The sequence below is a fragment of the Pituophis catenifer genome, unplaced genomic scaffold (assembly GCF_029215685.1).
Source record: "Pituophis catenifer annectens isolate HBS135680 unplaced genomic scaffold, rPitCat1.0.hap2 SCAF_14, whole genome shotgun sequence".
NCBI lineage: Eukaryota > Metazoa > Chordata > Lepidosauria > Squamata > Colubridae > Pituophis > Pituophis catenifer.
The window spans coordinates 1,724,896-1,740,599 of record NW_027256894.1 but is presented as its reverse complement, the minus strand read 5'-3'; the positions used below and the strand labels follow the sequence as shown (position 1 = coordinate 1,740,599).

General features: G+C 50.3%; 2 protein-coding genes across 3 annotated transcripts in view; both read right to left on the bottom strand.

Annotated features, from left to right (window-relative positions):
- BLM (BLM RecQ like helicase) overlaps positions 1 to 5,293 on the bottom strand; it is a 29,888-nt gene extending 24,595 nt beyond the window's left edge. For both annotated transcript variants that reach the window (XM_070953559.1, XM_070953558.1), the window contains exons 1-3: positions 5,251 to 5,293; positions 1,369 to 2,057; positions 328 to 487 (exon numbers count right to left, since the gene is read on the bottom strand). In XM_070953559.1, the coding sequence (XP_070809660.1) occupies positions 328 to 487; positions 1,369 to 2,038 (830 nt within the window). In that variant the 5' untranslated portion in view covers positions 2,039 to 2,057; positions 5,251 to 5,293. The remainder of the gene's footprint in view (positions 1 to 327; positions 488 to 1,368; positions 2,058 to 5,250) is intronic.
- Positions 5,294 to 6,004: 711 nt separating this feature from the next.
- Positions 6,005 to 11,237, bottom strand: CTSH (cathepsin H). The gene is made up of 12 exons (XM_070953646.1): positions 11,106 to 11,237; positions 10,943 to 10,974; positions 10,664 to 10,772; positions 10,493 to 10,563; positions 9,725 to 9,829; positions 9,459 to 9,545; positions 8,405 to 8,460; positions 8,195 to 8,276; positions 8,034 to 8,102; positions 7,655 to 7,761; positions 6,349 to 6,474; positions 6,005 to 6,170 (listed from the first exon to the last, which is right to left on the bottom strand). The coding sequence occupies exons 1-12, from the start codon at positions 11,188 to 11,190 to the stop codon at positions 6,095 to 6,097; spliced, it is 1,005 nt and encodes a 334-aa protein (XP_070809747.1). The 5' UTR covers positions 11,191 to 11,237; the 3' UTR covers positions 6,005 to 6,094.
- Positions 11,238 to 15,704: the final 4,467 nt, after the last annotated feature.

Below are 15,704 nucleotides of genomic sequence, written 5' to 3'. Positions count from 1 at the left end.
GCCCCCATGTGATTTTGGGGAGGGGGGATAGAAACAAAACCAGGGAAAGGCTTGATCCTATGCTGGCAGCTACTGGTAAACATCTTCCTTTCCTCTGGGGATGTTTAGAGTCCAAGCTCCCCCACTTAATACCACCACCTGCCCTTTTAGAACGATTTGGTTGTTTTACCTTCATTGTTTTATCTTTAGGGAGAGTTCTGCTCATTCACTTGTGCAGAGCATTCAGATATATACATACCAGCTATTTCCCACAAGGGGCCGTTCTAGAAAAATGCCATCTTTGCTTATTTGCTTTGCTTATTCATTAAGATAAATTCTAGTGTGTACCTAGTGCTCTTCATCCCGAACAAAGCAGGCAGCATCTCCTCTTCTGGGGATGGAGGGATGAAGTCCACATAGTCTTCAGACTCACTGAATACTTGAGGGTCATCCCTTCCATCATCAGGTTCTTCATTCCCACTTAAGGGGAGGCCAGAATCATTTTGCCCTTTAACCAAAAAAAGAGGACATATTAAACAAAACACCAGTGAAAAATAATGAACACATTTAATCATTAAAAATATAAAGTTAAATGACAACAATAAGTGGTTAGAATGCAGTACTGCAGGCTAACTCACTGCTCACTCCAGGAATTTGATTCTGGACGGCTCAAGGTTGACTCAGGCTTCCATCCTTCCGAGGTCGGTAAAATGAGGACCCAGATGGTTGGGGGCAAGAGGCTAACTCTGTAAATCCTCTGCGGTATATAAGCCTAAGTGCTGTTGCTATTGCTAATCAAGTAAGGAAAAGCAGTAAGTACATCTAATGATATTCTGTGATTAGATGTGTTGATTAGTGGGGATGCATAACCCACTCTTTTTAACATAGTCAAGTATGTGATAGAGAACAAGGTCAGACTTGGACTATGGAGAACCAGGTCAAAACAGCAATAGAGCTACAAGTTACTTGGTGTGACCTCAGGCTAAAGGTGTGTGTGTGTGTGTGTGTGTGTGTGTGTGTGTGTGTGTGATTGGTTTCCCTAATGCAGCTGATGTGAAACCAGATGGCATTTGCTGTGAGCTCCTGGGGAAGGAGCACCATGGCAGAAGACCTACACAAACACAGTCACCTTGACTAGCCCTGGAAAATGAGCAGCATTGGGACTGCTTAGCTCTTAGTTGGAGACCTAATGAGGAATTTCAAGGTTCTAAGTTAGCCTGGGAAGTTGGAAAACATCCCAGAGGAACTAATGAGAACCTAAATTCATAAATTAAGAGGAAGTAAGCTTCATTTGAGAGTCTAGCTTTTTAAGGGGCACATGCTGTAGTAAATTCATTTTCCTGGAAGTTATCCCCCTATTACAGAACTGATTAGAAAAAGGACATTTACCGATCCAAGATTTTTCTTTTTTCTCTGCCTGGAGACTTTCCAAAGACTTCTCCTCTTCACGTTCTCCATTTGAAAAATCTCTTTGACTGGAATTAGAAGGATCAAGACAAGGAACAGGCAGGCTGCCTCCCTCTTGTTCCTTATGAAGTGTTTGTGTTTTCCTATTTGTACAAATATACAAATTGCATCTTTCATTCTCGCTTCCTGTGATAGATATCTTTGGCTTGCTGGTAGAGGGGCTTTTTGCAGTCTTTCTATTGTATACAGACAGCTTATCTCGAAATGATACAGACTGTTGTGGACATATTTTCTGTAGTCCAGTTGTTTCAAAGTCCTCCATGTCTTCCCAAATATCAGTAAGGTCAATAAATGAGTTGTTTGAACAATTATGGTCTGGGGTCGGGATCTCAGATCCCCCCCCTTTGCAGTCCGCATCACTTTCTTTCACAGAGGAGATAAAACAATCTAAATTATTGACCTGTTGATCATTTGAATGTGCTTGTTTTCCTTTTTGAACTTTCAGTGTTGTTTCAAACAGCACATTAATTTTGGCTTGCTTATTTTTAATTCCATTTTGTTTTTCCAAAGAAGAATTGATATTCTTGTCCTTCAAGGCCAGAGGTTTTGTTCCACCCAGATATCCTGATGCGCAGTCATCAAGGCAATTCATCTTTCTGAATATAAAACCCCTGCAAAAATGGGTAAGTTTAGACTTTAGCCAGTCATTTTGCCCTTTAACCAAAAAAGACCACATATTAAACAAAAGTCAAGTGACATTCTGTTGTTTTTTTCTCTTCTACATCTATTTTGCACCTTATTCCTTTGAACTCTTATATTTTGGTTGATAGGTTTTCAATCGGTGGATAGTTTTTATTGTAATTTTAAAAAATGCCTACTTTAAATCTATAGTGTGTATCTGTTCAGTTATGGCAGCCCTGAAAAAATGGGACATTTGACAAGTTCCTCAAAGCTAATCCTCCAATGTAGCAAGTTGTAAGGAGATGTAATGGTATTTGTGTGTGTGGGGGGGGAGGAGAGATGCTGCCTAGGGAGCTGTCAGATAAGAGACAGCGTTACCCGCAGCTGGATAGTGGGCAGAACAAGTGGCTCAGAAGAGACCAACCCACCCCAAGTTATCAGGCTGTAAAAGGTGACAGTGGGATAATCTACAGACTTTCAGTGGGACAATTATATTTTGGTTCTGCTTTACAATTAAGTAGAAGTATTGATTTATCTGAACTACCTGGCAAGGCTGAGAGCAATGCCCTGTTATGTTTTACATTAGGCAACCCAGTCAGTCTCTATGCAAAAGAAACACATTTCTGATGTAAAGGTGGCAACAGACTCAAATTACTGGCAGAATGTTCCCTGCACCTGCCCTCCCCCCACCCAGCTACCCCATCACTGACCTCATGGTAGCAATCCCTAAGAAAAAGGATTTCAAGTCTGTTCTTAAAAAGCCAAGTTGAAACTCAGCAGATTTCATACCATTTAATGTAACTAAAGTCACGGTGTCTTGAATTAATCCTTCAGCTTGGCTAGTTATGTCTGCTTCCTGCTGGTGTGTCTCTTTCACTGCTCCCCTTTTCCTCCTAACTCCACATCTCAGCATAGGTGATACCATTCGGCTGCAGTTTTTTTCCTTTCCAAACCAGCTCCAAGCAAGTGGTGCAGGCGGCGGTGCAAGAGCTGCTGAAGTTTGTGCACTGCTTGCTTGGAGCTGGTCTGGAAAGGAAAAAAACTGCAGCCGAATTAAGCGGGACATGCCCCACCCAGATCCCTCCAAACGGGTCTCCCTTTGGTAGCCTCCCGCTGAACTACGCGACCCAATAGTGAGCGCCCGCCCACCCAGAGCCCGTTCTTCCGAGCGCCCGCTCTTTCTTGCAGCGAATGAGCTGGGGGGCGCAAAAAGCGCTTCTGACTTCTCTACCTGCATACTGTTGCCGGCTCTGCACCCCCCCGCCCAGACCAACAAGATGCCACTCCCCAGGGCCACCGGCTGCTACCTGGGTGCAGAGCCTGTAACAGAATGCAGGCAGAGAAGCAGGAAAGCTTTTCAGCGGGAAGGCTACTGTAGGGAGAGCCGTTTGGAGGGATCTGGGTGAGGCGTGTCTTGCCTAATTCGGCTGCATTTTTTCCCTTTCCAAACCAGCTCCAAGCAAGCGGTGCAGGCAGCAGCGGAACAGCTTTCGAAGTTTGCGCACCGCAGCCCGTCCCCTTATAACGGTAAGAAAGAGGCATTCGGAGAAATCGGTCGCTTTGCCGCGGACCCCAATGTCACCAGAGGCCTTCCCGGGATGGCTAGTATGCGGCCAGCCAGGCCTGCTGCCCCCCTGCCGAGGATCCAGGTGGGCTGCCATGTGTGTGTGTGTGGGGGGGAGCAGTCATTCTGACAGTGTCTTTTAAAATTGCTTGGAAGAGCAATTTTTTCCCTAACAATAATGGTTTGTATACTGTGGAATAAAACATGTGCTTGGAAAAAGTACTTGCAAAACTTGGACAGAAGGAAAAGAAAGGCAAGACTGGACTCATTATCAGTAGCTAGTAGTTCATTGTTATCAGTGACTCCCACTGATTCTAAACTCATTTTAAGACTGGGATTGGTGACTACTGAAATTTAAGTATTCAACACTGGTCTCAGAAATCTTTGAGAATCTGCAGAAGTGAAGACATTAGGTGGCCATCAGTCATTACCTTAGTGATGAACTCAAAGAGATCAGGCATGAGATTGCTTATTTATCAGAACTGTTTGCAAAGTTCAATGAAGTGAATTTGCAGTTGCAAGGAAACGAGTCAATCTTATTAAGGCCAAATTTGTCATCTTTACATTTATTTCAAAGCAACTCTATTCAAGCGCAATATAGGCCATTGCGAGCTATACCAATTTCTGAGCTGGTCTGAGCTAGAAGAGAAAGGTAGGATATAAGATGATCTGCAAGGTTTTTGTGACCATTTGGACATGCTGCATAAAGATATGTCTGAGTGATATCAGGATCTTCTTTTGATGGAAATTCCAGATTGGGTGATAAAATCCATTTTCAGATACTGAGGAAGATGGGGTAGTGGAGGAACAACTAACAGAGCTGCAAAATGACATTGAGCTGAAGCCAAAGTTTAAGAAATCGTACCAAGAGTTTTGGTTACAGAAGGAAATTTCTGGTTGCTATCCTGCACTATGGACAGTGGTTTAAGAAACTCCTTGTTGCATTTGCAATATCATATTTGGTGGAACATGGTTTCACTGTGGTCATCCAACTTCTCTCCAAGCAAAGAAATCGACTCCAGATTATTGGAGCGGTGATTTAAGACTCCTGCTAAGTGACTTAAAACCAGACATTGGAAAACTGGTATCACTTCATCAAGCCCATCCATCACATTAAAAATTTACTGAACAGTGAAGTAGTTACTAAATTTTACTGAGTTTACTAAATTAGTAGTTACTAAGGTTCTTGATAAATGACTATCAGACTTTGAAAACCTGGTATCACTGGATTGTGTTCAACAATTTTGTTGAGTTAACAAAAGATTTTTAAATTGGATTTTGAATAAATGTGCAATTAATTGTTAGTTTTGAAATTTACTGTCACTATCTTCCTTAGTGGGTCCTGCAAACCAGTATTCCGAACAATGCTATTTATAGGGGTGGGGGGCACTGAGGATGAGTTTGTAGAACCAAGGGGGGGGGGTGGACTGAAAAAGTTTCTGAACCACTGATCTAGCGGGTAGCTTGTTTTCTCCTTCAGACAGGAGATTCGGCCTCGGTGTCTGTGAGGGTCTGGACGGGGAAGAACAGGCTTCAGATTAACCCTGGCAAGACTGAGGGGATTCTGGGTTTGGGAGCCCCACCGATCTACTGTTTCCACCTTTGACTCTGGACTCAACTGCACTTTCCCAAAGAAAACGGGGTGCAACCGAGGCGCGTCGCTTTGGGTGGGGCAGCCACGGAGGGGAGACGCCCAGGTTTCTCTTCCAGTCGCGCCTTTTCCTGGGCTGGCAGGCGCTGGCCCGAGGGGGTCACCGCACGGCGCTCTACGGGAAGTCTGGAAGCTGCCGCCGCCTAGAGGGCAGCAGCCCCGGCCGGCCGGCCGTCGTGGGCGCACTGGGGAAGGGTGGCGGCGGCTGCAGGACCAGCTCCCCCCGCTTCCTCCGTCCCGGAAGCCCCGGCCCGCTCACGGCCCCTCCCGCCGGAGCCCCGGTTTCCTCGGCGGCCTCCGCCAAAGGCCGGGGGCGCCACGCGAGGCGAGCAGCCGCAGGGCAGGCTGGCTGAGCGGCCCCTGCGCGGCTTGCAAGGCCTCCGCCTGCACCGAGGCCTCCCTCGCCAGCGGCAACCGCCCCGCCCGGAGCGACGTGCCGCCTCCCTTCGGCCCCCCGTCCCGCCTACTTGGCGAGCGCCCACTCGACTCACGCGGGCCTGGGCCTGGGCGCGGCTCGCGGGCCGGGGACGCCCCTGGCCGAGTGGCGCTGCAGCTGCTCCCGCAGGTTGTTGCGCGGAAGGGCCGCCATCGCGGCGGAGGCTTCGGACGTCGCGCCTTCCCGGCCCGGAGGCGCCCGATTGGAGCCCGCAGGCCCCGCCCCGCGCGGAAGTGACGTCAGCATCTTCCGGCGACCACGCCCCCTCGACACGCCCACACGCGTATTCTCGGTTTGAAGCCTTTATTAACCGCCGCGCGGAGTGCGCCTGCGCCGCTGCCGGAGCCGTCGAGGGCGCCCGGGGCTCCGTCTCGCCTCACAGCAGGGGGACCGGGAAAGAGGCGCAGTCGGCCAGGCCGCACATGTTCTTCCCGCGCTCGATGTTGAAGTACCTGCCGGGGCAAAGAAGAGCCTCAGGCGCCGGAGCCCCTCGGAGCGCCCGTTGCTGCCCCCGAAGCGCTCCGCCCGCTGACTCCCGGGAAGCCGCGGGATGAGAGCCGACTTTCTCGCGCCTGGGGCCGAGGCCGCGGCTTGTGCGAGGCTGAGGGGCGGGGGCGCTGCCTGCATTACCCGTCCATGCCCCACGAGGGCCCCCACGAGTTCTTGACGATCCAGAAGGGCACGCCGTCCGCTTCCCCGTAGCCCACGGCCAGGACGGCGTGGTTCACCTTGTCCGGGGTTCGGTCGCACTCCGTGCTGTGGGGAGAGAGACGCTCTGCTTTAGCCGCCGGTGTGCGAGTCCAAGAGGGAAAGAAGCCCGCTGGTCCCTCGGCCTCCTCAGGGAAAAGCGTCGGGATGGTCACGAAGGGCCCGACCAGATGCCCTCTGGGAAGCTTCCGTTCTTAGAGAAGCCGCAGCCCAAGAGATGCGCTCTTCTCCTTTCGCTGCTTCCTTGGACTGCTCAGTTAGATGCAAAGGCAGAAACGGAAACAAAGTCTCTAATGGCCGCTATTTGGCTGGGGCGAAACTCAGGTTTGGAATAGTGGCCGATTGCAAACTATGTGCCAGCTGTGTAATATGCATGCAAAAAAGGCAAATACAGTTTAAAGATAAATCAACGTATTTAATTTCTAGATCATAGGAAGGAATAGTGAGGGGCTTTCTGCACAGGAACTTAAGTGTTATGCCAGGTTTGGGGCACCACATTTTTAGGGAACAGTTTACACGATAGCAAGTTGCGTAGGGGTCTGGGAACAAAATTTATGAGGGAAAAAGGGAACTGAATAGGGTGACTTGGAAAAAGAAGCAATGGGAGGAGGGAATATCATTTTCAAGTACCTGAAGATGTCAAGCCTTGTTCCTATTGTCCCAAAGGGCAACTGTGTCACAGGGCAGATTCTGGATGAGTGGGGGGCACGGAGGAAAAGGAATTGGGCCTTGCGCTGGCTGGGTGGGAACAGAGGCCAGGTGGTCTCAGCTGGGGCTTGGCACTTAGCAGGACATGGACTCATGGATTTTATAAGGGTTTTATAAGATCAGCTCATTTGCATATGACTGATAAGTTACAGGCTGATCAAAGAAAGTGAAGTAACAGGACTGGAATCAAGAAATCCTGGAAGTGATTCCTTTGAGCATGTAGCCGAAATCTAGGGCTGCACAATGCCTCAAAGAAGTAAGTGTAAAGCCCGAAACGGGCACTTCCCTTTCATGTGGACCTGTTTCTAGTGCCTCTGACAAGCTGGCCAATTTGCTTGCCATCTCTCAATTCAGCATGTGCCTGTAATGGGTGCCTGGGAGTTCTGGTGGGGATCTGAGGGGCCGTGGAATGGGGGGCATTCTTGCAGGGGGTTGCCCGAGTGCTGCTTCAGGCAGCCCTGCTGGGAAGAGGCTGATGATGGAGCATGAAGCAAACCGGGGTGTGCCAACAGGGACTCACCTGGTGTAAACCCCCTCCTGATAGAGTACAAAGTCGTCCTTCACTTCAAAGGCAATGCTCACTGGGTTGTACGTGCCCACTGCTTGCACCAGGCCTTGCTCATCGTACTGGAAAGAAAGAGGCCCAGCATTACTGTGCAAGGGCCTCTGAGCATCTGCAGAAAGCGGGGACATGGCTTCCCACCAAGTTGCCAGAGCAAACCCAAGTGAGAAGCAGGCCATTTTCAAGTCTCTTAATCTCTTTAAAAGGAAAGGGCAATCAAGGAAGACTGCCGGGAATGCCCTGGGCCTCCGCTTTGTGGGGCACGAGATGAAGGTTGATTCCCCCAAGGAACAAAGGGCTTTTGGCTGCTGCTTGGCCTCTGCAAGTCTCTGCTCACCAGTGAAATGTTGACCACGTCTTTGATGAACGCCACTGCCTTCTGAGGCTGGAACTTGCAGGTGCCATTCTGCACATAACCAGAGAGCCTTTTTAGATGTGGTTTTGCAGAAGAGGCAACTTGCCCCCCTCGCCTTGGATCAGAGACCCCCCCCCCGATACCTTAGCCTGATAAGGGTACCCCTCTTCATCCATGAGTCCCTTGTTGTACAGGATATATTCAAAAGCCTGGCTGGGGAGCCCCCTGCGGAGGGAAGGTACAGCCTCACCATGTGGACCCTTTGCAGGAAACCCCAGAGGCCAAAGCTGCCTAGGGTGGTGAGAGTGGAATGGAATGATGGGGGGAGGATGCTTCCTGAGGGCCTCTCTTACCCATTACAGCCAAAGTTGTTGAAGTTTTGAGCACAGTCAATCAGCTGCTGCTCCGCCTGGGAGAGGAGACATGTTGAATCAAGACTGCCAGCCTTGGAAAGCCACGCACTGAGGGCCTGTTTCAGGCCCAGCCAGCCTTCCTGCCCGTCTCTTTAGCAGCCCGCCCTGCCTTACCTAGTGCCAGTTTCTTTCCTAGAGGCTGGGGGTTTTTGCAGACAAGGGGCCCTCCCAGCTCTTTGCCACTGTGCTTGGCACCTGAGGAAGCCTGTCCTCAAGTTGCCCCTGTAGGGCCGAGGCTGCCCACATGCCCACCGTGATCAAACTGAAGCCCAGGATAAAAGCCCACCATATACAGTAGACACGGGGCCAGGCTGCTCTGCAAGAGCTTGCGTCCACCTTGCTCCTCGGCAGCCCCACTGGTGTAGAGGGTCTCACATGTTGAAGTCAAGCGGTGAAGGCACCAGGTTAGAAAGTGGGAGACAGAGTTCTAGTCCCGCCATAACCATGAAAGGTGGCTATGTTACTTTGGACCAGTCACTTGCTCTCTCAGCCCATCAAACCTCACAGGGTGGTCGAGGGGAAAATAAGGAGAGTGTGATGCCTTGGCAGAATAATAACTGCTGGGCTGGGGCTCAGCCGGGGCTGCTTGCTCTCTCTGCCACAAACACACAGCATGAAAGCCCCCGCCCCACCCACCCCTTCCGGCCTTGGCAGGAGAAGGCTGCAGTTTTCCAGGTAGGGGTTTGGCCCCCGGTTATCTGCTCCTGTACAAGCAGCCTCCTGTTCGGAAGAAGTGGGGTGCTGATGAGCAGCATCTCCAAGAGAGTAGCACAAAGTGTGTCCTGCTGAGCTGCAAGTGACGCCTGTGAGACTGGAAGGATCCCCAGGATTACTTGCAAGGGGGGCTGTGGGTTTCAGCCATGGAATCTCCTCTGCTTATGCTGACTGGTATGGTTCTGGCTTTATCCAATAGAGCAGGCCCTATTCCAAATGACCCTTGGTTATACTTCACCAAAATCTTTCAATGCAACGGAGCGCAAACAAACATCCTCACCAAATTCAGTAGCTTCCCTGTTTTTATGGCAATGGCAGACTCCAAGCAGCCGGTGGTGGAAAAGGTCCAGCAGCTGCCACAGGGGCCCTGGGGGGGAGGGGGGCAGAGGGAGAGGAGAGGCATGAGAAGATCCCATCACCCAGCTTTTTGGCAAGGCTCCCAAAGGCCAGAGGGAAGCTCACCCCCTTTTTTAAGCCCTGCTGGCTGCCCAGAGTCCCTTGTTGGGATGAGCGGCTGTACGGATTGTGTATGGCTGACCTAATTACCTGGTTTTTCACAGGGCTGACAAACTTTCCTTTCTTCCTCCAGTCGATGGCCCTCGGGTAGGGCCCAGAGCTCCTGGGGAAGTTGCCCATGGTAGCAGAGCAGTTCTGGAGGCAAGTGGGAAGCAGTCACTGGCCAGCAGATGAGCCCCATCGGGCCAGCTCATCTCGGTCTCCCCGTGCCTGAACAGACCACTCTGAGGAAGCTCTGGGTGGGTCCCTGGCCACCACAGCTAGCCTGCTTCTCGTGAGTGGGGCCAAATAAAGGATTGGGGGGCTAATTCCCTCATGGCAGCCCTCTGTACTGTAATGCCCCACCCCCCATGTGGGGCAGCTTTGGGGTTTTGTGAGGCACCTCTATATCTGAACAGGAGAAACTAACGGGCTGTGGCTTGGCTCGTGCAGGATCTGCTTTGGATACAAAGGAGCAGGAATAGCATTAAAAGGGCTGGCCCCAATTCTGGTGAGAAGCCTTCCCTTGTTGCTCTGCCATTCAAGTGGTTTGGGGTTCCCCCCTCCCCTTTCACTTTTAATGCTTATCCCAAATGTGACTGAGAGGTTAACTTCCAACCTGGGCAACTTTAAGATGCCTGGACTTCAAATCCCAGAATTCAGCTGTTAGCAATACCGGCTGGGGAATTCTAGGAGTTGAAGCCTGCATGTCTGCCACGTTTCCAGGGTCAAGGGTGGCCCTTCCAGCAGATTGGGGTCTGGGTGGGGTGTAATGGGATTAAGGGCACATCTGCTGAGTGTTGGGCCAGGGGGCATTACCTGAGGTTCATGCCAGAGATACTTCTGCCTGAATTCAGGGAAGGTCATATCTGCGAACTGGTTCAAGCCCACTGGAGAGAGAAACGGGGGAGGCGGTCAGGAGGGGCTCCCACTCCCTTTTTTCTTAGCCGCCAAAGGAAACCGGGCGGGGGGGGGCAGCATCGCCCCTACTTCGGAAGCTGGAGTTGCCGGCGTTGTGCTTGTCGACCTTCTGCTTGTTGTCGAGGAAGATCCGCAGCCGGTGCCGGAACTCCTCCTCGGAGCGGTACTCCCGCCGGTGCTGCAGCCCCAAAGAGAAAGCGAAAGCGAAAGCGAGGGAGGCTTCGGCGGGCGCGAGCAGGAGGGGAGTTCCCGGGACGCGCCTCCAGCCGGCCACTCCCCCTCCCCAATCCGCCCCGCTCGCCCCCGGGGAGGGGAGGGGGGACGGGCGCTTCTCCAGAGGCCGCTTACCTGCGAGGCCCACGCCTTGAAGAGCTGCTCACCTGCGGGAGGAAAAGCGCAGGTCGGGAGCGGGCCAGGAGTGCGCAGGCACCGCGCTGCCTCCCCTGCCCTGCCCTGCCCTGCCCTGCCGGGGGGCCCGAGCAAGCCAACTGCGCCCGCCGCCGCGGCGTACCTGTGGCGGAGCTGCTGCCGGCGGCGCAGAGGCCGAGTCCCAGCCCGGAGCAGAGCACCAAGAGCGGCAGCGCCCGCGGGGCCATGCTGGGCGCGGGACGGGCTGAGTGCTGGAGCGGCGCTCTTCGGAAGTGGCGGAGAGGCTGGGCGGCTCCTGGGCAACCGGGGCCCGGGCGCTGCCTCCGCCCCTTCCTGTGCCTCGGAAGCTGCTCTCCCACCGGCCCGGAGGCTCCCGGGGCGGTACCGGCGGGCTCGGGGCGGAGGGGGCCCAATGGAGCCGGGGAGCCGCGCTGGGTTGCCTTCGCCGGGCTCCTGGCCAGAGAGCGGAGCCGGGGGCTGCGCCTTGCCCCCAAAGAGGCTGGAGTGTTGCAGGCCCGCGTGGGACGCCCGGCCAAACAGTCTCCGGAACTCCCCGCAAAAGGCTGAACTGGAACTCAGAAACAACTATGGAGTCAACTAGACTGTCTTGAACTGAGGAAGCTTCTGGGATGAGAAGCAAAAGGTTTTCGAAGAAAAACCAAGAGCCCATGGAGTTGGAAGGGACCTTGTAGGTCATCTAGTCCCACCCCCACCCCCAAGCAGGAGACCCTACACCATTTCTGACAGATGGCAGTCCAGTCTCTCCCTGAAAGCCTCCAGGGATGAAGCTCCCACAACTTCCGAAGGCAACTTCTGTTCCATGGGTTGATTGTTCTCACTGTCAGAAAGTTCCTCCTCATTTCTAGGTTGAATCTCTCCTTGGTCAGTTTCCATCCATTATTCCTTGTCTGGCCTTCAGGTGCTTTGGAAAAGAGCTTGACCCCCTCCTCTTTGTGGCAGCCCCTCAGATATTCAAACATTGCTATCCTGTCTCCCCTGGTCCTTCTCTTCACTAGACTAGCCAGGCCCAGTTCATGTAACCGTTTTTCATAAGTTTTAGTCTCCAGTCCCCTAATCATCCTGTTTGCTCTCCTATGCACTTTTTCTAAAGTCTCAACATCTTTTTTATGATGTGGTGACCAAAACTGGATGCAGTACTCTAGGTGTGGTCTTACTAGGGCTTTATAGAGTTGTATTAGTACCTCCCTTGATCGTATCCCTCTGTTAATGCAATTTAGGATTGTGTTGGCTTTTTTAGCTGCCGCCACACTGCTGGCTCATATTTAGCTGATTGTCCACTTGGACTCCAAGATCCCTCTCACCATTACTGCTATTAAGCCTGGTTTCCCCCAGTTTATATGTGTGCTTTTGGTTTTTCTTGCCTAAGTGTAAGACTTTACTTTTCCCTACATTGAATTTCATTTTGTTAGATAGGGCCCAGTGGTCAAGCCTGTCAGGATCCACCTGGATCTTGAGCCTATCATCTCGGGTGCACCTTTGAAAAGCATCTTTGAACTAAGGAGCTACACTGCCAGAGCCAGGCTGCTTCCCCCATGAAAATGACGTGGCTGGGAAAGGGTGATTGGGAAAAAATGACTTCTGAATTACCTTGCTGGAGAAAATTGTTGGGAATGGCTTAAAGTACTTTGAGATACTCCCAGCAATTCAATGAAGTAACCCATTGTGTGTGTGCGTGCACGTGCTGGAGGGGTGGGTGAGGAAGGCCAGGGGTGTACGCCAAGGCCTGAAGCTCATCCCAGCTGCCCAGCTAAAGCCAGCAGGCCTCACTATGGGGCAACAGTGATAGAAGCAGATGCTGGGAGCAGAAGGTCCCTTTTGTGGCAAAAGTGGCCATTCATATTGCATGAGAGAAGGCCATGGTAAGCCACTCCTGGATCTTGATCAAGGAAACCAGATGGAAAATATAAAACAATTGAGGGTGCAGTGCCGGCTGATGGCTGCTCAGGTCATATGGCCCTCCAGATGCCGAAGAAGAGCTGAGGATTTTTCAGGATGCTAATGGTGTTTGCAACATGGCTCAGTGAAAGCCTTTGAGATGCCATAGAGGAAAAGATCTGAAATTGCAAAGGCAGAAATGAAACATAAGAAGCAGGAACATGGGGAAGCTCAACCCACAGAAAGATGAAATGAAACTTCTGCAAATTGCCATAATAAGCATCAGGGAAATTACTTTCTGGGTAGTTACTTTCTGTCAGACTACTCAGAGTGGGGGAAAAACAAAGTGTTTTGATAACTTGACAAATTTTATTAAAAGGCACTTGTGAATATAGACGGAAGGGAACTTGGAGATCTTCTAGTCCAAGCCCCTGCTCAGAACCCATCCCATTCTGGACAAATGGAGCTGCCACAAAGACGAGGGGGTCAATTTATTTTCCAAAGCACCATAAGGCAAGACAAGAAACAGAGGTAGAAATTGATCTGGCTTGGGGAAGTTAACCTAAAAAGAGGCTCCATTGGCCAGATACACCACCAAATATGCCACTGCATGTTTGTTGAAACTACCATCCATTGCATGTCAAGCCCTGCTGACATCGCATAGTGAACACAAAAACCAAATTGATTATAGGAAGGAAGTAGAAGAGCTCAGGTGTAAGAGCAAAGACCTGGCCAGGTGCTGACTGTGAAACACATCAGAAGCTGCTCATGTACAAGTTCCAAATCAAGCTAAAGCTGCAGAAGAAAGCCAATTAGTTCCACAATGTGATAACAGCAACTAGTGGTTTATTAAACTTGTGTGCTGCCTGACAATGTAGTCAAAGGAATTAACAATAAAACCTATAAACCCTAAAAGGCCCGTTGTGAGAAAGCAGATGGAATGAAGGGAGGGGGCCTCGCGCTACCTCACCAAAGGCCTGGTTAAGAGCATGTATGTATAGCTAATGTTTTCAAGGAGAACATCAGGAATCGTTTGAAAGTCCTGAACCTTTCAGAGAACCAGAGGATCTGTGAATGAAATCAAAGCATTTGTTGAGGATGACAGTGAAAAGAGAATGTCAAAGATGAAGAAACAGAAGAAAACAAACTGGATGTCAGAACAAATGGTGGAAATTGCCAAGAAGAAAAAAGAAGCCAATGTCAAATAATAAAACAATCTCAGGAAGTAACTTCACAAAGAATGTCAGGAAGTTGTTAGAGGAAACAAGAAACAGAACGACAACTTCTGCATAAATAATACAAATGAAAACAGTTTCAGAAAACAAGGAAGGTTTTTCAAACTCAGAGAATCTCTGTGAACTCAGAGATTCCAGCCTCACATTGGTACATTAAAGCAGTGCCTTTTCAAATTATTCCATGGAACCCTTGATATAAATTCATGATGGAATAAAAATTGAGAGTGTAGCTGCATTTCTCAGAGGCTAACAACAAAAGCCCTCAGTCACTATTCTGCAAAACACTCCAGAATCTAGCAGGGGAGAAGAAGACTGTGAAGTAGCTGCAGAATGTCCAAGAAACCCATCCCCCAAAATCTCTGGACTCCCCCAAGGAAGCTCTGAGGCAGACCTGGTAGCTTATGGCCCCTCAAGGAGCTGCACAAAATGTAGTATAAGGCAAGACTGATGGTGCTTTGGAGTCTATATACATAGCTTCTTCGTGGAACAGCACAGCACAAGCAAATTAAGTTTGGGTGAGATGATGGGCAGTCCTCAGGTTCACCCTAAAGCACACATAGAATGACAGGCACAGGCTCAGTAGTGCCAGACTGAGACTATGAGTGCAAAACAACATAGCTATAGTTTGTAAGCTACCTAGTGTAAAGACAAATATGCATGCAATAAATGTAAGATTTAAAAGCGTTCCAGCCGAGTGGAGATTATAAATCCAATTGTTTTCAGGTCCAAAGGCTTACAAAATGTAGTGGATGCCATAATTTTTGCAAAAATACAGGTAATCCTTAAGTTACGACAGTTCACCTAGCGAAATTATGACATAACACCTCCCCCTCAGGACAGTTCCCAAAGTTACGAATGTTACAGCACCATGGAAGTCATTCACACTTACGAATGACCATAAAGGCACTGCAACATTCGCCCTGCCTATTCCCTCCCCCCTCACGTGCTACTGATCTTGCATGATCTTGTACTACAGTATGTTAGAGTTAGGGTTTAGATTACATGAGATCATGGCCCCCAGAAGCTTCCATTTTCGGCACAAAAAGCATTTGCAAATCAATGGGAGGCTTGAAGCAATGCGATTTCGCTGACCTAAGTCTCGTTGGCTTGCAAAAGCTTTTCGCACCAAGACTGCAAACAGACTGCAAAACTGCGGCAGAGGCTGGAGAGAAGACAGCTTGTTATATCTTCACCAGCATAAATGACCCAACGTGACAGGATGAGGGGGAGCAATTGTGGGAATCCCAGGGGAGGGAGCATGAGGTATCTCAGTAGGTGGGGGGGGGGAGACCTTGAGTGGTCTGAAGCAGGTGGCCTCTTCCATCGCTAGGGCCCCCATGGCCTTCCCCACCTCATGTGCTTAACTTAACAACCTGCACATTCAATTAGAGAATGTGTGGGCAAAAGCAGGGAGTGATCATGTTCGTTTGATATGATTCACTCCAACGAATCTTCAGGTTACAAATCTAATTGGCAGGCTCCTTTACATTCGTAACTGAAGGATTACCTGTACACTTAAGATATAATTGAGCCAATGTTCAGGGTTGGAAGGCAACTGTATTACCTTCCAAGTTGGAAACTGGAAGAAAATTATTTTCAAGTTGGGACAA

Bases quoted from the DNA above. Each gene is read 5' to 3' on its own strand.
- CTSH (XM_070953646.1), bottom strand. From the start codon at position 11,190: ATGGCCCCGCGGGCGCTGCCGCTCTTGGTGCTCTGCTCCGGGCTGGGA. The intron at 9,830-10,492 runs GTAATGCCCCCT...ACTTGCCTCCAG, and splicing joins ATCTCTGGCATGAACCTCAG to AACTGCTCTGCTACCATGGG. The intron at 9,546-9,724 runs GTAATTAGGTCA...CCTCCCCCCCAG, and splicing joins TCAGCCCTGTGAAAAACCAG to GGCCCCTGTGGCAGCTGCTG.